Here is a 22,437-nt window from a genome sequence, read left to right on the forward strand (position 1 = left end):
TGCATAGTCCTATGCCGTATCTCCCCTTGCACCGTCATCATTCTCTATCAGAATGGTGGGTTCACCTTCCCCCCTTTTTTTTTTTTCCCCCCTACCACTGTCATTGCTACAAGTACAACTACAACTACAACTGTTACGACTGTAACTATTCGTATTCTTCCTTATTTCCGCTATACGAACCTTGATGATAGTAGATACCCGAATAACCATAATAGTAGTTAAACAACTTGTTAACATGCATAGAAGCACATATATATGTAATAAACCAAAAGTATTTCTATGATTTTTTCATGATGAGTTAAACAGTTCCTTCCAATTGAATTTGCTCGCATAACAAAATAGGAAACACTGGAGAGACAGGCACCTTTTTTTTCATGTTTACTTAAATCTTTTGGAAATATCGTTTATATTAATTTTCTTGCTACTATACAACATATATGCATAAATAATGCATTTATTTTGTTGTCAATTTGTGAGTTTTAACTTTTTTTTTTTTTTTTTTTTTTTTTTTTTTCTAATCTTCCTTTTTTTCGTATTCACCATAACTAGTGAAGCTGCTCGCGTCGGCACAATTGCTAGCAACGCTAGCACTTCGGCTAATGCCCCTCCTTTTTGACCAGTAGTTACCCCCTAACACTTCATTCCTGCGCGCTTCCTTATAACATTATGCTCATTTGTGCCTAGCCATAGTATTCCCCGTATCCTTCTACATTATCTCACATACACAAGTGATGTAATCAATGCATTCTTTAAAATAATTTTATTTTGCATACTGTTTTGTACTAACAAAATATACCTTTCCCATTCCGATATGTTTCATGATGACAATCTTTGCCATTATTCTAAGTAGCTACAATAAACAGAAATGTAAAATGCGCATGATGGTATGTATTTCTATATGTTATGTTCTGTTGTATATATTATATACGTTGTTCATTGGGCAAATAATACCTTTTCTTATACTTTCACTGTTAAGTAATAAATTATGAGCAAGTTATATGCATGTGCACATTATAGTATGGCATGGACAATGCATGACCATTATAGGATTATAAATAATATATATTTTTTTTTTTATTATCACTTAAATATTTATCCCCATCTTTCTCTTCTTCTCCCTCTTTGTCGTCATAAATACCATCATCAAACATTACATTTCTCTAAGTACTCAAGTAATCCTGTATGGTTTTTTCATGATTTACACACTCAGTTAAAGTTTCCCCTGTACATTTTCCCTCATATGTATTCTTACTAAACATGTTCCTTTCCTCGTTCGTTAAACAAGTCCTACTGTCGTTGTTGTTGTACTGGTTGCTATACTCCTTTTCCTTACTATTTACTTTATCATGTTTATCCCTTTCTTCGTTAGGTGTGTTTCTCTCTTGCACTCTTACACACGAGTCATTCTTTAAAGATTCATCATGTTCAATGAAATTTTCATTAACTTTACTATAATTTGTGTGGCTGTTTTTTCCTTTCCATTTCGCATCTTCGCAGTTTATGGTACTTCCATGGGGTACGTTTCTTGTATGTATCCGCTTATATTTATATTCATCTGTATGTTTATCTTTAACCTCATCCTTGACCCCATGTTTATGCGTATGTTTGTCTATATGTTTATGTTTATCCTTATGTTTGCTCCTCTCGTGAACACGTCTCTCCTGTGTGCCCTTCTTATACTCGCTTCTTTCCCACCGTGTTGCGCTGTACAAGGAATAATTTTTGGCTATATGTGGAAAATTGTTATAAAGACCTTCCGCATGTATTCCTCCTCTTTCTACCTGTTTTTCCATATAATTTATTTTCCTTTTCTGTAAATTGTATATGCTCTTATCATCATATTTTCTTCTGTTCTCACTGTAATTCCCTCCTTTATTGTACGTACTGGATCTGTGTTTACTGCTGTAATATATCCCTTCATTTGTGGGATGCCCAAAATTATAAGGCTGTTCTTTCTTATATTTTTCCTTTTTTATACTTTTTTCCGCTCGTTCATCTTCATCATATGTCTTATCACGTACATACAATACATAATCTTTATCACTACCACTGTCGTTTTCCATGTAAACGTTGCTCTTTTCCATAATTGGATCTACATCTTGGCTTCTTAAATCACCATCATACTGTTTGTTATTATTATTATTGGTAGTAGTAGTAGTAGTAGTATTAGCAGTAGTAGCATCAGTAGTAGTGTTAGTAGTATTCGCAGTAGTATTAGCAGTAGTAGCATCAGTAGTAGTGTTAGTAGTATTCGCAGTAGTAGTAGTGGTATTATTATTCCTCCTTTTTTTATGGGATTTATTATGTTCTCTTTCGTTGTGAGTAGAATCATACAATGGTCTCTTCCTCCTTACTTCCATGTGCCTGCTGTGGGTGAAGTTCCCTAATTCGTTTTCCTCATCATGGACATATTCCTTTAACTCTCTAACTCTATGTTCATGTACAGTGCCGCGTTCCTTTTCAGTTAGATCATTCTCCGGAATACTTTTCCTCTGCTCACGAGTAACGCAAAATTCATTACGCAGAGAAAATGTCCAATCGTGTAAAACGTTTTTAACCTTAATCTTGTAGGATATATGATCTGTGTGATGACAGTAAATACTGGTATGATCACATGAGCATTTGGCTTCATTTATTGATGGACAAACAATGCACATATTATTATCATGATGGTATGTTAAGATATATAAATTAGAATTTTTGTTTTTATGTATTTCATTATGACAATTATTACAGTTAGAATGACAATCCTTTTGATAAAGAAAATGATTCGAACATGGCTTCCTACCTCCTTCACTGCACTCGTTACACGTATCATATGATTTTTTTGTATTACTATACATATTGTTTCTGTTTAATAAATTGACTATAACAGAATCTGTACCGCGATCACTGCGGTTATTGCAGTTAGTGCGGTCATTAGAGTAGTCATTAATATCAATATTATGTTTACCATTGTAGTAAGCACTTCCATTATTAGGATCATAACTGTAGTTATCACTATCACTAACACGCTCAGCATTACAATCATCACCCCCAATATTATGATCATTATTGTAGTCATCATGTCCATTATTATAATTAACAATGTTGTTATAAGTGCCTTTATTTTTTTCATCCCTGTCGAATAAAATCATTAGGTCTTTGGTTACATCGCCTAAGTTGCTGACTTCATCTTTTTCACTCCCCAAGTGATCAAGCAGGTCCTTTGTAATCACATGCGCATATTTTCTTTTTTTATACAAACTATTTAATATATCGAAATAATGTTTTTTTAAATTTTTCGGTAGATGATCAATGGAATGACAAAATTGGCATTCATTTAGTAAGAAGCAAAATCTACCTTCTATAAAATGATTACAAACTTTACATTTATTTTTAAAGTGTAACATCTTTAAAGGATGTAATGGTGAGTGTTCATTAAGATGAGTATAATGATGACACCACTTACAGTTGATTTTAAGATTACAAGAATTTCTATTACTACCAAATTTATAACATGGTACACATAACCCATGTACATGTAACACTTTTTGTAATATATATAAAATAATTTCATCATTAATATTTAATTCAAATATTTCTATTAATGCGTTTGTTATACTTTGTCCCTTTGTGTAATATAACTCATTAAAATTGTTCAGTATCTTTTTTCGTTGTTCTCCTAATTGATATATTTCTTTCAGTTCACATAATCTGGATGTATTAATAGTTTCGTTATTAATTGTATAATTGCTATTCTGACCATGGTCCATATTTTGCATTTCCCCTTTCCTTTTTTTATAAAAACCTCTTTCTTTAAACTGATTCCCATCTATTTCTCGTTCTGTTCGTGGGTCAGTTCTGTTATTCGGTTGATGCACTCCATAATAGGCGGATTTGTTAGCGGCATAGCACTCCACTTCGTTAGTAGCATAGCACTCCACTTCGTTAGTAGCATAGCACGCCTCTTCGTTAGCATCATAGCACGCCTCTTCGTTAGCATCATAGCACGCCTCTTCGTTAGCGGCATAATTGTCTGTTTCATTTATGGAAAAGCTATCATCATAATTATCAGCACCCGTATCTTCGTCCGTTTCTATAACACCCAATTTGCCAATTTCTTTTTCATCATTTGAAAATATTGTATTGTGTGTTTCCTTCCCTTCATCATTACATACTTTCGTGTGTGTGTCCTCCTTTTGTTCAGTGATACTTTTGCATTTACGAAGTCGTGTGGAAATGCTTTCGCTATTCATTGTGCGTTAAGTGGTTCGATACATGCATGTAAGGGAGTGAACACATATATGTATATATACATATGTATGTGCATGCCCTGGCTAAATAAAGCAGCACTTCGAGTTATTCGAAAAATACTACTAATTCCAATAATGCCAGTAGATACAATAATGCCAAAAGATACAATAATGTGAATAGAGGAAATAGAGTCAAAAGATACAATAATGTGAATAGAGACAATAATGTGAATAGAGGAAATAGAGTCAATAATGCCAATGGTACCAAGAGAACCACTAATTCCGATAATGACGATGCGCCCAATTCTACCAAATAAAACGAAAACAATTCCCTGTTGTTACGAAGAAATAGCGTAACTTCATTAATACTCTCGAACATATACATATATATGTATATATATATATATATATGTGTATATATGTAGGAATAGGCAAATAAATTTCCTACATGCGCATATTTATGTACGAAATTTATTTTCCTTTTTTTAATTTCCTCCTGCTCTACTTTTTTATTTATCTAATCTCCGAAACATCATCTTTCATTTGGTTTGTTTTCTATTTTTGTAATGAGAAAACTTGGTACTAACTTTTAAATAGCTAGAGGGTAAAAGCAAATAAAATTTGTGTTTCACGCTAAGTACTTATAAGCACCCACATATACAGAGAAGTATATACGTATGCACATGCATATAATATGTACGTATTATGTACGAGAGTACAAGTACATGTGCATATATATGTTGTACATATATATATACGTATGCACTATTCATAATCTGCTCATATGCAACGACTTACTTAAGAAGGCACTCAAAAATAATATCGTTTCTAGCGAATTAAGATCATAATAAGTAAAATAAAATAAAATATTAAACAGAATGACAGGCACAATGATAGGCAGGACGATTGGCAGAATGACAAATGGAATGATAAACAAGAATGATAAGCAATGTAATAGGCAAAACTCAAAACAGCGTGATACGCAAAATTAACAAATAAAACAAAAATGTAGAACTCGTTTTGAGTAAAAAACGAAACTATACAAAGTTTAATTTTTTTTTTTTTTTTTTTTTTCAAGCTTTTATGTATTATATAACTTTTGCAATATTTTTTTAATAGTTATTTAATTTGTAAAAAATCGCCTTTTCGAATATTTTTCCTTTTGGAAATTATTTTGATACATTTGAGAAAAATAAAGCAAAAAAATTACATAAACTTTTGAGTGTTCATTTTTGCCTTGTGCGTATATATATATATATATATAATATAAGGACATTAAGATTAGCGTATGCAAAACTTGTAAATGGGTAGAGATACATTTTATGTTGGTTTAATTTTTTTTTTTTTTCTTCAAAAATATTTCACATTCCTCATATAAAAAAGAAAATTAAAGAAAAAGGACTGAAAATTTGGTTAGCACATATATAATATACATTATTGTTTTCTCTATTTTTTTTTAATTTATTTTTTATGCTTATGTATAATACATGTTTTTATATAGATATGAATACTTTTTTTTATTTTGAAATTAACTACATATGTGAGTCATGTTATGATTATACAGTTGAATTTTATTATTATTTTTTTTTTAAATATATGCCCCTGCATAATCATACCGATAAAAGTAGGAACACAAAATAACATCAAAAAGAAAAAATTGTGTAGGGAGGGAAAAGCAAAGAAAAATTTGTACTTCTCTACATCAACTTAATTGTACTGTGTGTTTACGTTATTTTGTTTACATAAGTATAAATATTTACATGAATGTATATACAAATATATGTGTATATATTTTTATATTTTATGGGAGGAGGAATTCACCCAAGGACGTATCTTAATCTTACAATAGGGGCTTCCTTTTGGAAATGCGGTTTTAAAAATTATATATATATATATATATATGTATACATAAGTGCGTATGTATTTATACGTCCGAAAGTATAGTACAATTTTGTTTGTGTATAATATAAGATTTTTCCCTCTCTGTTATCAAGCTGATGAACATTTTATCTTCTGTCATATGTACTTTTTCTACAACGTTATACATATATATATATATATATATATATATCTAAAAATGTTTAAAGCATTCTTTTTTTTTTCTGTTCATGAGTGCACAAATTTGTGAAAACAACGTGTTTGTAAAAGAGATACGTTTAAGATGTGTATGTTTTAAAAAAAAAAGGGGGAAATAACAAATGCCTCACAAAAAAATAAATAAATGTACAGATAATTTTATAAATAAATGTACAGATAATTTTATAAATAAATGTACAGATAATTTTATAAATAAATGTACAGATAATTTTATAAATAAATGTACAGATAATTTTATAAATAAATGTATAGATAATTTTATAAATAAATGTGTAGATAATTTTATAAATATATAAATGTACAGATAAATTTATAAATAAATGTATAGATAAATATATATACAACGTAAGCATGCATATTCGTACGTATATATAAACATGGAACTGATGCATTTGTGCAACAAGTATATTCAAGTTAAAGTAACAGTAAGGCAAGGGAAACTGCCATGATTACACGTACAGTTCACCTTAAGGTGGGAAATGAAAAATGGGGGAAACATCCTTCATACAAAACGTAAAAAAGTTTTACTACCTAACGTATTACCGCATATAGGGGCATGCGTGTACATACATATATATATATATATGTATTTGTAATATATGTGCAATATGTGTGTGGTTAATGTACAATACAGGTATAATATATATATATATATATAATACATCTATTTATGTATGTATACGTATATATATAATACATCTATTTATGTATGTGCCCACATTTATGGTGAACCACTAAGATGCTTCCTTATACGTTCATCATATTTTTCACCTCAAAAACAACTTTATGCTCGTCTGGAATGTAAAAGGGTTCATAAACATGCGGGAAAGGAGTATCATAACCACACACTCTTTTAATAGGAGAATGTAAATTATAAAAACATCTTTCTTGAATTTTGGCAGCAATTTCTGCTCCAAATCCGTTGGTTACTTGAGCTTCATGTGTAATTAAAAGTCTACCTGTTTTTTCAACGGATTTTTGAACAGTATCAATATCCCATGGAATAATTGTTTGTAAATCAATTATTTCACAATCTATTTGATGTTTTTTTAACAAAGTATCAGCTGCAATTTTCATTTTATGCACTAATGAACCCCATGTAACAATTGTTATATCTTTACCTTGTTTTACCACATCAGCTTTGCCTAACTCTAATTCATATGCCTCCACTGGTACATTACAAACTGATGACCTGTAGAGAATTTTTGGTTCAAAAAATAAACAAGGATTAGGATCTTTAATAGCAGATAGTAATAACCCTTTAGCTTTATATGCATCACTAGGAACAATAATTTTAATTCCAGAAGCATGAGCAAAAAATGCTTCTGGACTCTGTGAATGATAAAGACCCCCATGCCCTACTGCACCCCATGTACATCGTATAGTTAACTTACCAACATCAAAACTGTTACCTGATCTGTATCTATATTTAGCTACATCATTTACTATTTGATCAAAAGCAGGAAAAATATAATCTCCAAATTGAATTTCTGCAATTGTTGTAAATCCATTTTCTGCTAACCCAATTGCAAAACCAATTATTCCTTGTTCACACAGAGGAGTATTAAAAACTCTTTTGTCACCATACTTATTTCTTAAATCTAAAGAACACCTAAAAACACCCCCAAATGCTACATCTTCACCTAGTAGTATTGACTGAGGGTCTTTTTCAAACACATTGTGCATAGCTGAATTAATTGCTGTAAACATGTTCATTTTTTTTTTTTCTAAATTGTGTGTAGAAGAAAATGATCGAATGGTATTAGTTTTTGTGCCACAGTGCATGGCCTTTTTTGTCCCACCAAGAATATTCCCATTTTTGTTTATTCCAACTTTTAAAAAATTAATCACATCTTGTTGTATTCTCATCTTGATTTTTATTAAAAAATTAGGAAAGTACCGCGTGTAGGCGTTGTTAAAATAAAGCTTTATATAATCCTAAATGTAACGTGGATCGTAATACTACTATTTTTTTTTTTTTTTTTTTTTATCATCCAAGTATATTTATGTAACCAAAAAATATTTCTTTTTTTCTTCCAAATAAATATCTGTTTTGCCAATATAAAAATATCAGTTTTGTCAACATATAAATATGTGCTTTTCCACCAAGTAAAATATCTATTTTTCCACTAAATATATATATCTACTTTTCCAAGAAATGTTAGTCCTTCCAATTCAGAGGAATACACCTTTTTTTTTTTTTTTTTTTTTGGATCATTTTTATTTTAGCTATTTAAAAAAAAAAAAAAAAAAAAAAATATTTTACAAAATTTTTATTTTTTTTCTAGTATATTTGCTTTAGTTCTCAATAAAAATTGCTTCAATATTGGAAGTCCTTTGGGAATAAAATTACGGAGAAAATTGAAGGTACTGCACCAAAAGTGGGTACTCAAAAAATGTACATACGTACATGCATATATGTACATACATACATGAATGCAGTATTTTACAATTTTTTGTACCCAGTTTGTATTCACATGTACAATGCAGAAAAAAAAGGAAAAAGTCCATTCACACACACAAATGTGTTGGTAATTTTAATTTCAATTAGAACGTTTTTACCTGTACAACCTATTCTTTTCTTTTTTTTTTTTTTCCCATTGCATGTACATATTTTTTCCATTTTTTTTTTTTTTTTTTGGCATACAGTTGTAAATGGATACTACAATAAAATTTGAGAAATTGCATGAACAGCAATAAAAAAAAAAATAAATAGAAAAGAGAACGCTAATTTTGCTATAATAATATTGACCAAACTGTATTTATATACAACAAAATGTCTGATTTGTTGTTAGACTTTCTTTTTATTTTATTATACTGTAACATTTCGTTATGTTTTGCTTTTGTTGGTATGTATCAAAAAAGTGTGGATGGGTAACGGATCTTTTCACCTTTTAACAATTTTTCTTAAAAACATTTCTTTTTTGCCGTTTAACTATTTTTTGTAGCAAAGAAGGAAAAAAAATAAGAGAAATAAACTAAACAACATAAAAATAAATAAATAAATAAATGAAATAAAACAACGAATTATGCAGCACCGTAGCGATAAAGTGCCAATGCATGAAGCATCAAAATGTGAAGCGCTAAGACGATAATATTCCAAAGCAACAAAAATGCTCGAAAAGGAAAGATAAAGAACATCAAAGATTTAGTAGCCCTCTCACACATCATTTACTTTTACCATACACAACAGTTACTATGTATATGATAAGAATGGACACAACGTAGAGAAGAATTAACAATAAAAACATTTTTGCTGTGTTAGTTAATTCTGTAAAAAAAAAAAAAAAAAGCAAATCAAATCAAATAAAAGAAAGAAGAAAAATTATATCAAATAAAAGAAAGAAGAAAAAATTATATCAAATAAAAGAAAGAAGAAAAAATTATATCAAATAAAAGAAAGAAGAAAAATATATATCAAATAAAAGAAAGAAGAAAAAATATATATCAAATAAAAGAAAGAAAAAATATATATCAAATAAAAGAAAGAAGAAAAAATATATATCAAATAAAAGAAAGAAGAAAAAATATATATCAAATAAAAGAAAGAAGAAAAAATAAATATCAAAATGTAACACAAAAAAATGCAACACGATAAAGTGTAATATAATGTTATAATGCAATGCAAAATAACAAAGCGCCCACAGATATAATGGGGAATGCACCTCGTAAATAGAACGGAACAACGCGTCCCGATACGATACGGTGTACGATAAATACGTGCGTCATTAAGAAACATAAAAAAGTTCATGTTAAGTAAATTATGAAAATGTAAGGGTATCGAAAGGGTGTATGCACTGCATTATTAACAACTTAAGAATTGTAAACATAAGGACTGTAAACAACATAATAGTTTTTAACAGAATGTGATCAGTCATGTTTACAGGTTTTGTATATACATATTTATATATACGTGTAAGTGTATGCACTTTATATATTATACCTTGCGGTTTTGAGGGCAACTGCTTGTTAATATATTTTAAAGACTCAATTATGGCATTTCCGATAGACCCTGTAGCAAAATAAGTTCTCATAAATTGCTTTCTTATTTCTTTTTCATTTACAAATTTATCTTCAACACCTTCTCTTTTAGCTACAATAAAACTTCCTAATTGTTTTATATAAACTAATAAAATTCCATCATGACATTCTTTATTTCCTATTCCCCATTTTCTCAGTAAATTTTGAGAAAAATGGTTAGCCGACTTTTCATAGGAGCTGTTTTTACCTACAAAAATTTGAGGCACTATGGCCACGGATACCTGAAGAGGGGTTAAGAAGATAAAACAAAGTGGAGTAATTTTCATGATGAGGGAATTAAAAATATACACACGGATGTACACATGTAAACTTCTTTAACTGCGTTTTCACATAATTGTGTGCATGTATAATATATGTCCATATTTATAAGCCCATATTTGTACTGCTTCTCTTTACTTGGTAATAATAAGTTCCGTTATCTGAGCATTTATGAAAATTCATATCCCGTATTTTGAGCAGAATTGCTTCAATGTTCAATTGATCTTCTAAACTTAACAGATGAGAAGGATCACACAGCCATGAATGGCTTATTCTGGCATAAACATATATATATATGTTCAAAAGTTTTAGAAGGGAAAAAAAAAAAAAAATAATAATATATTAGTTGTATAAAATTCTAATATATTGCGTTAAATTCATTTAAATACTGTGTTATAAAATACCCCAAGGATAATACACATTCTTCCGGATGATCAAAAGGGTTAGGGAAGGACAATTCGTCATACGTGTTTCCCGCAGTTGAGATGCTCCTTTTAAAAGCGTACATATGTACATATATATACGTACGTACATGCATACATAAATACATACTTATATACATATGTACATATATATACGTACGTACATGCATACATAAATACATACTTATATACATATGTACATATATATACGTACGTACATGCATACATAAATACATACTTATAACATATGTACATATATATACGTACGTACATGCATACATAAATACATACTATATACTATACATATATATACGTACATACATATACATACATATACATATACATACATACATACATACATACATACATACATACATACATACATACATACATACATACATACATACATACATACATACATACATACATACATACATACAAATGTGAGTGTGTGCACTTGTGTAGACACGTACGCTCGTGCTGCTGATAATCTAAAAACATAAATATTACACAGCATTATATTATAATATCATTTTAACTCATCATCTGCTTCGAGGTCATGTATCAGCGGGTATAATGCCCTTGAGCCCAAGACCCTAAGAAGGTAAAATTAAGATTTCATTTTTGAAGAAAAATATTTTGAGAAAGAGGAATATAAAAAAAAAAAAAAAAAAAAAAAAGGGAAAGTACACATTGTATTTATTTATATTTTCACTTTACAAATCATTTTTTGCCCTCTTAACATCATTGAAGGAGAATTTATTTACTAAATCTAATTTTTCACATAGTGTACATTTTTTTAAAAATAAGAAAAACAAAAAACAAAAACTGAAACAAAAACTGAAACAAAAACTAAAACCAAAAGGGTAAACTTTTCTAAAGAACAGGTTCATTTTGTCTTAACACTTGGGGATTTAGCATTAACGCATTAGGGGAATCTATTTTTTTAATCGAGTGCGTACTTGTGGACTTACCGAAAATTAACAAAAATATACTCTTGCAAAAATACAAAATATTTGAAAATAAATATATATGCGTTTTTATATGTTGGAGATTGCACACATATATGTCTGGTACGAAAATTAAGGTGGTCCCTTTGAAGCACGGCTTATTTTGGCAGCAAAAAAAAAAAAAAAAAAAAAAAAAAAAAAAATTACTCAACCTATTTGGAACGGTTAAAGCAGGCACATAAAACAAGAATGGCGGAGGGAGGATGACACAGAACAAAAATTTTGTGCTGTTCAATAGGTACTTAATATATTGTGGTATATGTACTACATGTGCATTATATATATTTACTTATTTTATATATATATATATACATATATATATATATATATATTTTTTATTAAAAAGGGTGAGATTTAAAAAAGTACATGATGATATCCGTAACATGAGTTACAAGAGGTGTTGCGCAAGGGGTACAATATTCCCTTTTACAATATTTTTAAAAAAATGTAATTACACACAAAAAAAAAAAAAAAAAAAAAATTTGAACAAGTGCACAACATCAATGCTGGTAGACCAAAAATATACAATAGGGAATAAGCACGACCATCTGTTTATGTATGCATTAATCAGATATGAAAATTTAATGACAAATAAAATGAACGTATTTATAAGAAGCAAAAGGAGGGTATGGAAGAAAGTCCAATATGTATGGTTTTACATTCTTTTTTTTTTTTTTTTTTTTTTTTTTTTAACAAAGTCGTCATTTAATTAGCAGGTATACAAAAATATAAATGTATGTATGGTATAGACCCAAACATCCTTACAAATTTTTATAAAGGATCTTAATTTTGCCTTTTAGCAATGATACAAAATAATACATTCTGTGCATTTTCAACTTCGCAAAGGGGTAAGTGTTGTGTATGTTCATTTAACTTCTACTTTCATTGGCGTTTGACAGGCGGTAGGGCGTCCTTCAGAGAAAAATAAAGTTTAACTTTTTTTCGTGTAGTTGTAATTCTATCATAATACATACTCACTTTGCTATAATTTTATTTTTCCTCCATTTTGTTCTACCTCCAGTTCGCCCTATTTTGTTTCTTGTATCCCTCTGCGTATGACAGTGGTGTGCATGTGCAAATTGCCTATACGTGGGATACACACATATGCGTGAGAGTATCTTTTTATTTTTTGAGGGGAACAATAATAACAGCATGGTAACAGATCAGTTGTATTTGCAGCTGCCATTACACCGTGGCATCGCTGAGGCATCATCGCAGTATCCCACACGTGTCAGTAGTAGGAGGACCTCCTTCTATAGGAGTAGTTTCTTCTCCTGTGCTGATATCTGGTGGAGGGTGTAAAATCAGAAGTTACATTAACATGTTCAGGTAAATTTTGCGTAATGGCCAAATCGAACATTTTTCGATGCTCCAATTTGGACATATTTTTAAAATTTTGAAGAAATAATTCTGCTAAATTTTCATTGAGATCAAAATAGGATGAAGATCTATCTTTATTGTCAATCTTAACTTGTAAAATTTTATTAAATGTATTAACATTTAGTTCATTAGAAATTTTATTTATCCAATAGATAATATCGTCTTCATTTTTCCATTTTCTATTTTTATTGACAAATGTTAATGTAACTGTTTCAGATAATCCATTTATTAATGATCTTTTTTTTATATGTTCTTTTTTTGAAATAATGGCTAGACATCTAGCTATTAATTCTATTTGATCTATATGTAAAGAATTACATCTATGTATTAATTCATGAGCTGTTTGATGAAAAAATGGTAATACATCTGTGTTTACATTTTCAATTTTTTTTGATGCTATAGTTGATGCAGAAAGGAAAACATCCTCGTTCTTTGGAAGTTGTTCTACTATAAAATTAATACCACAACTTTTCTCAATTTTTAATAAATCTTGTTTATCTTCATTTGAATATAAAACAACAGATATACCTTTTTTATTTGCTCTTCCAGTTCTTCCAGCTCTATGTATATATATAGCAGAATAATTTGGTGGAAAACATTGAATAACTAAATCGACGTTACTTATATCTAACCCCCTTGATGCAATATCAGTAGCAATTAAAATTTGAAACATACCTTGTCTAAATCTTTGCATAGTATGTTCTCTTGTTGTCTGAGCTATATTTCCATGTAAAACGGCAAAGGATAGAGATTTAAATGATCCTTCTGAACATAAGATGTCTGCTTCTAACTTAGTCCTGGTGAATATGATGACTTGTCCTCCATTAGATTTAACAAGTATAATATCTTCTAGTAATAATGCTTTTTCTTTTATATCATATGGTGTTTTTATAGCAATGTGTTTAATATTTTTAGATGTCTTATTTGATGAATCCACTACATCTATAAAAAATGGGTTCTTCAAATATTTTGAAGAAACATCTTTAATCCATGAAGGTGTTGTTGCTGAGTATAGTAATACTTGAGCACTTTTTAAATTTATTGTACTTAATATTCTTTCTATGTCATGTGTAAAACCTAAGTTCAACATCTCATCTGCTTCATCTAGTACAAGATATTTTATATTTTCTAAAGATAAATTTTTTCTTTCTATATGATCAATAATACGTCCAGGAGTACCCGTCAATATTTCTACTCCTCTTCTTAATTTATTTTCTTGATACGTATAATTTTCACCACCATATATGGACATAATATTAAAATTATAAAACTGGGAAATCTCCTTAAACGTATTTTCAACTTGTTTTGACAACTCTCTGGTGGGTTCTAGAACCAGTATATATGGGTTCTTATTCTCACTCGCACTATAGTTCTCATTCGCACTGTACTTTTCATTCGCACTGTACTTTTCATTCGCACTGTACTTTTCATTCGCACTGTAGTTCTTGTTCCCGCTCCCGCTCCCGTTCTCATTTGATTGCTCTACTCTATATGAGTCCTTATACCGGCCATGCAGTTCAGCCATTCCATTATTCCCTCCTTTCAATTTATATAACTTTTCAACTAATGGTAAGGCAAAGGCTAGCGTTTTTCCTGATCCTGTTTCGGATCTTCCAATTATGTCCCTTCCCTCATATATGGGCTTAAAACTCTGCGCTTGAATTTTCGTCATATATTTTATTCCTTTGTTTTCTAAAAACTGTACAATGTTTTTGTTTATTTCTGCTACTTCGGAAAATTTATCTTCTCCCTTCCCTCCACCCGGGCTATTATTCATATCAGTAAGGGCGTCGTCCTTACCATCCTCCTCTGAATATTCCTCTTTTTCCGCTTCCCCCTCCCCATCCGGGCTAAGATACGCCTTGGCAACAGCCTTTAAATCCGTGCTAGAGGACGTACTTGATGAATTAGTTGTGCAGTTACTTCGAGAAGCACATAATGCAGCCCTTGACCTAACTCTTAGGGGAACATTTAGAGCCGCACCTGGGGCCTCAGTACTTCCAGGAGGGTTTCCCTTTTCATGCATTTTTATTTTACCATCATCCTTCAGCCTTTTAAAAATAAAATTTTTCTTAAAAGTGGAGGAATATCTGCTATTTGGATGTATAAATAAATTCTTGTTAATAAACTTAACTATCACTGTTTTATCTGTCTTGTGCAAATGTAAGTGTATACAAAACAACAACAAATAAAGAGTGATATGAATTTTTAATTTTCTACCAACATTATTCAGAATACTACAAAATGAAGGTTTCATGCTTCTTTTTTTCCTTTTCTTTTCTTTTCTATTCTATTTTCTATTCTATTTTCTATTCTATTTTCTATTCTATTTTCTATTCTATTTTCTATTCTATTTTCTATTCTATTTTCTATTCTATTTTCTATTCTATTTTCTATTTTTTTTTCTTTTTTTCTTTTCTTTTTTTTTCTTTTCTTTTTTTTTTTTTTTTAGTTTAATTTTTTTCTTATTCGAAAAAATGGGAAATTATCAAAAAAGGGAAGTAGTAAATGTACGCGTGGAAGTTGAGGTGGACGTGAAAAAGAAAAAGGGCCAAAGTACAGAGAAGAGCGGACGGAAAAAAGAAAATAGGATGATTATATGAAACTGTTCTGCGTCGCTTTTCTTTTCAAGTGGGGAAATTTATCTTACTATAGTATATTACATAATGCAAATATGATCCAAATCATTTTAATTGTAAAGGGGGAAGGGGAAAAAAAAAAAAAATTAATCTATTCACTATAAGTTGGCGGGATGATAATATGGCATTCAGTTCAAAATATGAAATGGTATGAGGAAAAAAAAAGGTCCATAATAAAATCGTTAGTTTTCTTTTTCGTTTTCATTTAGCTTTTGTTTCGTTTTTGTTTAGCTTTCGTTTCGTTTTTGTTTAGCTTTCGTTTCGTTTTTGTTTAGCTTTCGTTTCGTTTTTGTTTAGCTTTCGTTTCGTTTTTGTTTAGCTTTCGTTTCGTTTTCATTCAGCTTTCGTTTCGTTTTCATTTAGCTTTCGTTTTCTCTATCTTTTTCTAACATTTCTGCGAATGAAAAAATATACACAAAAATGTACATACTTTATATATTATGGATATATGCATACGCATTTTTTGCATTTACATATTCGCAATATTCAGGATTAAAAACGAAGATGAAAAATAAGGTATGGCATTAACAAATTCGGAAGGTATCACTAAGCATAAAGATGGACCATTAGAGCGGTGAAACTTGCACTTTATAGAAAAGGTATGATCTTGCACACATATACATACATATATACATATATATATGTATGTATGTACGTATGTATTTGTACTTATGTGCATACGTACTTTTGAACGATAGGGGTGAGCACAAATGAGAAAGGATGGTAAAAAAAATTTCTTGCATTTATGCTCCACTATAATGAATATGCTTGTTACCATACTTCTACTATTCCAAGTTAAATAAAAAGCTTAATTAATTTTTTTTTTTTTTTTGCTAATTTGTTTGCTGTAATGCGATATCTGTTGATGTACCATCGGTACATATATTTTTTTTCATTTAAACGTAATTCATAAACACTTAGATATATAGGAGCACACAAATAAATTCTTTTCTTGTCATATTAAATAGCGTTGTAATGTAAATGTTATGTTCGATAATGTAATAATATTTTTTTTATTTTTGCAAGACATAATTGTATGACAATGTATAATAAACGTTGTAATGAGGTAGAACTGGGAATGATGAGATGAAATATAAAGAGTGAAGGGGGAAAATAAGAAGCAACAATAAAAGTCCTACGTCCTTTCTTTTTCTTATTACATCAGTTATATTTTACTTTTTAGCTCGTTCCTTTTTTGATCAAATGTCTATATAATATTTGCACAAAAATAATTTCGCCTAAAATGCGTATTTTATATTTAAAGAAGTATAAATTATATATAAGTGGTTGTCCATTCAATTAAAAATGTACCAATACATAAGAATCGTATGTAAAAATTAGTACAAAATGGTGAAATAAATACAGCTCAATTTTTTTTTTTTTTTTTTTTTTTATTCTTTTTTATGTGCAAATTATAATACAAATCATAATAACAAACTATTTTAATAAACAAAAAAGAAGGAAGCCTTAATAAGAGAGGTTTAGTTTATTTTTCTTCCAGTAAACAGTAGCAATTCGTTGTATATATAGAATTATAAAGTTAAAGGGATTCCTTTTTTACCAATATGTATGTGTCTGTTCTACCTAATTTATCATACTCTATTTAGTAGCATATTATTTTGAATATATTTTTATAAAAAAAAAAAAAAAAAAAAAAAAAAAAGTTCCGCTAAATAACCTGTTACAACATCACGTATGTTGATAAGTTTTCCTTTTCATTCTGTTATTGTATTATTCGGTAAATGTTTCATATATTACATTTTTGAATTTCCTAAAAAGCCAAAATGCAAAAAAAAAAAAAAAAAAAAGAATCAGAATATATTACTACATTTGTCCAAATAAAATATGAACAAGAAATAAAAAAAAAAAAAAAAAGTAATAAAAATCATAATATATAACTAAATTTCTCTAATAAAATATGAACAAGTAATAAAAAAAAAAAAATAAAAATAAAAAATAAATAAATAAATAAATGCGTACACATCCCTATTTATCCGTAACGCTTCTTAACGAGACAGTTGGTTATTGAAATAAATATACGAACAATGCAATTTTTTTGTTTTAACTTTTTAAAGCATATATAGTTAAACAGTTTGTGATAGGTATTTATGTGTATGCTTGTACATGTTTGCACATGTGTATATATCTAACTGTGTATGCTTTTTAACGCTAGTACTTCCTTCAGTTTTGTAATGATTGACATTTTTGACCTTTTGAAAATGGACGAGAAGAAAAAGGATTTTTACAACTTCGTTGATAATATGCACAAAAAAAATGAGGAAATGCACAAGATATTGGATATAAAAGAAAAAATAAAAAAAGAAGAGCACAAAAAAATTGAAGAGTCTGAGAGACTTATAAAAAATAATGGTATTTATATAGACACTGTTGACGATGTACAAAAAGATAAAGAATTCAGTTACCTAAATTTAAAGAAGGAAATATCTATGCAAAAAAGGAAATTACAAAATGTGAGCACTCTGTTGAGTGATCTACCTGATTCTATTCAGGGGAAAGAACAAAAATATGAAGAATTCAAGTATGCTTAAAAAAAGAACAAAAATTGTGGAGCGAAAAAGGCATATATAAAAGTATATGCATGTGTATAAGTATGCGCACATGTGCGAGTATATAATGTTGGCGAAAATTGTCATGTAATATTCGCAGATGAATGCATGCCTAAGCATATGCATACACGCAAGTACACATATATATGTATGCATATGCATATATGTACATACATACTTATATAAACGCCACTAGACGCACCTACAGTACACATAAAAAATTGCATTTAATTTATCATTTTAAAGAAAAAAATCAAGAAGAGAAATAAACGAAATAATGGAGTCGTTAGAATCCTCTGTTTACGCAGGAAGTATTTATGAAATGTGGGATAAAATAAAAGTTTGTCAAAAAAGCACAGATGAATTAAACAGTGCAATAAAAGACACATACAGTGAATTATCATCATTAAATAAAGAGTATAATGACTGCAAAGATAAATTTCAAGTAATTTAAAAAATTGTTTTTTGAATAACTATTTTATTCTTTTACATCAATAGTGTCTACGATTTTTTTAAGTATCGGAGATTTTACTATTAAGGAATGTGCTCACATACATGCATGCATGCATACACACGTATACATATACTTCCATTTTCGTACATCTATTTCATAGAATCTACTCGAATTGGAAAAGAACAAAAATAAAAAATTAAAAAAGATATCTGTGACGCTACAGGTAACAAGTCTCTATAATCATTAACATGCTCATATTTTTTTCGTGTTTGTGTAATTTATTTATGTTTATGTTATTTTGTTTTATCTTGTTATAAATAATTCCGTATCGTTTTATTTTGTTTTATTTCATTTTATTTCGCTGCGCTTTATTTTATTCCATTTTTTTTTTCTTTTTTTAAAATTTATTTTAATTAAAAAAAAAAAAAAAAAAAAAAAAATTGCAGTTTATTCAAAATTTAAAAAAAGGCGTGAACGAAAAAACAAACGATGGGGATTTAAAGAAAAAATTAGAAGAAATAAACGATTTATATAAGTAGGTGTCTTTTCCATCTGTCGTTCACATGCCATTTTAATACATGTGTACAGCTACTTCCTTTACATCACTACTACTACTACTACTATTACTACTACTACTACTACTACTATTACTACTACTACTACTACTACTACTACTATTACTATTACTACTACTACTACTATTTTTTCAACTCCCTTTTATAATTTTTCCGTAAAGATCTTTTTCTGCTAAAAATGTCTTCAAACTTTACATTATTTTTATGAAGTTCATATATCTTTCTTGTTACTAAGTTTTCTAAATTATTGAAAATGTATATATCACCAGTGCTCGCTCCCCTGGATATCCTTCCGTTCCTGCTCAAGGGAAATGCACATACATATTTATACATGTACATGTATACACGCATGTGCATATACATGTGCATGTAATATAAACATACAGTATAAACATACAATATAAAGAAAAAGAGATAACTAAATAACTTCTACCCACACGTACTATGCACTTATATGTGCACAAATTTTTTTTTTTTTGTAACATTTAATGCAGTTATAATTTCTGATTTATAATTCATGATTTGTAATTCATGATTTGTAATTCATAATTTGTAATTCATAATTCGTAATTCATAATTCGTAATTCATAATTTGTAATTTTCTTCTTTTTTTTCTTCTTCTTTTTTTTTTTTTTTTTTTAACATTAACAGTACATGCAATTTAAACAATTTCTACATTCGCTGCTAATACATTTGAAAAAACGTTTTATAAAATGCATAAAAATATTGTACACATATACGAAGCGCGCTTTACTTGACAAGTGTACATAACGTGGTAGTTGAGATGTCTATTATATTAGTGCTCATTACATTGTAGCAATTTTTTTTGTTCTATTTGTTTTTTTTGTTTTAATGTATTATTATATAACTTCTTTTTAGTAATATTAATGCAAATATATAATTGATATATGAACAATTGAATTTTGTTAAAAAATGGGTACTTATCATGTTGTTACTATTTGTTTTTTTTACCTATGCGTGTAGACTATAATATTTGTTGGTGAGTCAAAATGAAAAAGATGAGTAATATCTTTTATATCAACTCCTCTATGTATTATATCTGTTGTTACAAGTATAGGATTTTCTGAATTTTTAAAAAGTTCCAAAATTATGAACAAGTCATCTTTTTTAAATGAAGAATTAAAAGCAAAAATGTTATCAAAATCTGATTTTAATAAACTAAATACACTATTACAACTTTTAACAGTATTACAAAAAATAATTATTTTTTTTTTTAAATTTTCTTTTAAAATAATATTTTTCATAGCATCAATTTTTGTCTTAACATTATAAACTGGTAAATTTACAAAATGATAATTAATAAATGGATGAATATTATGCAAATAATTTGTTTTTATAACAACTGAATTAGTTACATATTTCATTATATTGTTCTGTATGGACTTTTTCCCCTTATTTGATATAGTAGATGACGTTACTATTGAAACAACTTTGTTGTTATTTAGTTTGTTCATTTCGTCATAAACGGTACTGATATATTTAATGTACGGTTTATCAAACATTAAATCTACTTCATCTATTATAAAAAAATTTAAATTTTGCAAAAAATTTACTATATTTTCCTTGTTCTCTTTCATATAGGTAACAAATCTCACAGGAGAACATATTACAATTAAATTGCTGATTTCATTAATTGAATCTTCCCCCTTCAGGTTAACCGTCTTTACCTTTATTTTTCTGAAAAAAATATCACACGGGAAATGGGTTGCATGTACTATGAATACATAAGTGCGCACATAAATATGCCCATACGCATACACAAACATATGCACATACGCATACACAAACATATGCACATATCCATACACAAACATATACACGTGCCCGTACACACGGAATGTTTGAGAAAAATAGAGCCGCTACTGCTACGACGACACGATACGCAAAAATAAAAAAAAAAAATTATTTTATTTTATTTTATTTTATTTTTTTTGTCTCATAATGTTTGAAAAATTACTTTGAAAGGCGCTTTATAATATCATAGCATTGTTTACTTAACAAGCTGTTGTACTGAAAAATGAGAACACGTGTATTTTGAATTTTTGGTTGTTTCAATATATGATTTAAAATGAGAATTATATAAGATAAAGTTTTTCCTATGCCATTTTCTGCCCCTATGATAACATTTTTCAATTTTTCAAAATTTTTGTTATAATATTCTAATAAATCTGACTGAATAATTGATGGTACATTAATATTATATTTTTTTAATTCTTCTACTAAGGTACCATGAATACGTAACTGAGAAAACGTTTGATTGCTTTTAAAAAAATACTCATCTTTGTTTTCTAATATTTCAGTTTTACATGGAAAATGTTCAATAGTAAAATTATAATGTCTTTGTACATTCTGTGGAGTACCCTTTTTTCTTTTCTCCTTTCTTTTACTTACATTGTCATATATAAATTTTGAATGTAAAAATGAGTTGTTACTAATTTTAGTTATATTGTAGCTATTTACTAAAATTAAAAAAAAAAAAAAAAAATATATTAGATGATATATAAAAAACATAATAATTCTTGGCTCTTTACATTCTTTTCTTCTATTTTTTCTTCAAATTCTATTAAAACGTAAAAGAAAAAGAAAAGAGAACATAACAAAAAAAGTGAAACGGAGAGCGACAGGAAAAAGGAGAAAAAAAGGATAACAAGGAAAAGGCTGAAGAAGACGAAAAAAAATATATACATAAAAACGAAGTTAATGATGTACATAATAAAATTCATAAAAAGGAGGAGTTC

The 22,437-nt window shown here is 28.6% G+C and overlaps 6 protein-coding genes across 6 annotated transcripts; 1 reads left to right on the plus strand and 5 right to left on the minus strand.

Moving 5' to 3' along the window:
- Window positions 1-1,160: 1,160 nt before the first annotated feature.
- On the minus strand, window positions 1,161-4,238 carry CEP120 (centrosomal protein CEP120, putative; the record flags this gene model as incomplete). The annotated part of the gene is made up of 1 exon (XM_029003772.1): window positions 1,161-4,238. The coding sequence occupies one exon, from the start codon at window positions 4,236-4,238 to the stop codon at window positions 1,161-1,163; it is 3,078 nt and encodes a 1,025-aa protein (XP_028859858.1).
- A 2,841-nt stretch (window positions 4,239-7,079) lies between these two features.
- BCKDHB (2-oxoisovalerate dehydrogenase subunit beta, mitochondrial, putative) lies at window positions 7,080-8,201 on the minus strand (the record flags this gene model as incomplete). The annotated part of the gene is made up of 1 exon (XM_029003773.1): window positions 7,080-8,201. The coding sequence occupies one exon, from the start codon at window positions 8,199-8,201 to the stop codon at window positions 7,080-7,082; it is 1,122 nt and encodes a 373-aa protein (XP_028859859.1).
- A 1,298-nt stretch (window positions 8,202-9,499) lies between these two features.
- PmUG01_06020400 (conserved Plasmodium protein, unknown function) lies at window positions 9,500-11,946 on the minus strand (the record flags this gene model as incomplete). The annotated part of the gene is made up of 6 exons (XM_029003774.1): window positions 9,500-9,603; window positions 10,276-10,594; window positions 10,770-10,905; window positions 11,036-11,122; window positions 11,593-11,649; window positions 11,774-11,946. 6 exons carry the CDS (start codon window positions 11,944-11,946, stop codon window positions 9,500-9,502), a joined length of 876 nt encoding a protein of 291 aa, XP_028859860.1.
- Window positions 11,947-13,294: 1,348 nt separating this feature from the next.
- On the minus strand, window positions 13,295-15,700 carry PmUG01_06020500 (ATP-dependent helicase, putative; the record flags this gene model as incomplete). Its single annotated transcript, XM_029003775.1, has 1 exon — window positions 13,295-15,700. The coding sequence occupies one exon, from the start codon at window positions 15,698-15,700 to the stop codon at window positions 13,295-13,297; it is 2,406 nt and encodes an 801-aa protein (XP_028859861.1).
- Window positions 15,701-18,274: 2,574 nt separating this feature from the next.
- Window positions 18,275-19,642, plus strand: PmUG01_06020600 (conserved Plasmodium protein, unknown function; the record flags this gene model as incomplete). Its single annotated transcript, XM_029003776.1, has 4 exons — window positions 18,275-18,621; window positions 18,896-19,094; window positions 19,264-19,326; window positions 19,550-19,642. The coding sequence occupies 4 exons, from the start codon at window positions 18,275-18,277 to the stop codon at window positions 19,640-19,642; spliced, it is 702 nt and encodes a 233-aa protein (XP_028859862.1).
- Window positions 19,643-19,801: 159 nt separating this feature from the next.
- On the minus strand, window positions 19,802-22,210 carry PmUG01_06020700 (ATP-dependent helicase, putative; the record flags this gene model as incomplete). The annotated part of the gene is made up of 3 exons (XM_029003778.1): window positions 19,802-19,976; window positions 20,651-21,376; window positions 21,657-22,210. 3 exons carry the CDS (start codon window positions 22,208-22,210, stop codon window positions 19,802-19,804), a joined length of 1,455 nt encoding a protein of 484 aa, XP_028859863.1.
- Window positions 22,211-22,437: the final 227 nt, after the last annotated feature.

The sequence above is a fragment of the Plasmodium malariae genome (assembly GCF_900090045.1).
Source record: "Plasmodium malariae genome assembly, chromosome: 6".
NCBI classification, from domain to species: domain Eukaryota; phylum Apicomplexa; class Aconoidasida; order Haemosporida; family Plasmodiidae; genus Plasmodium; species Plasmodium malariae.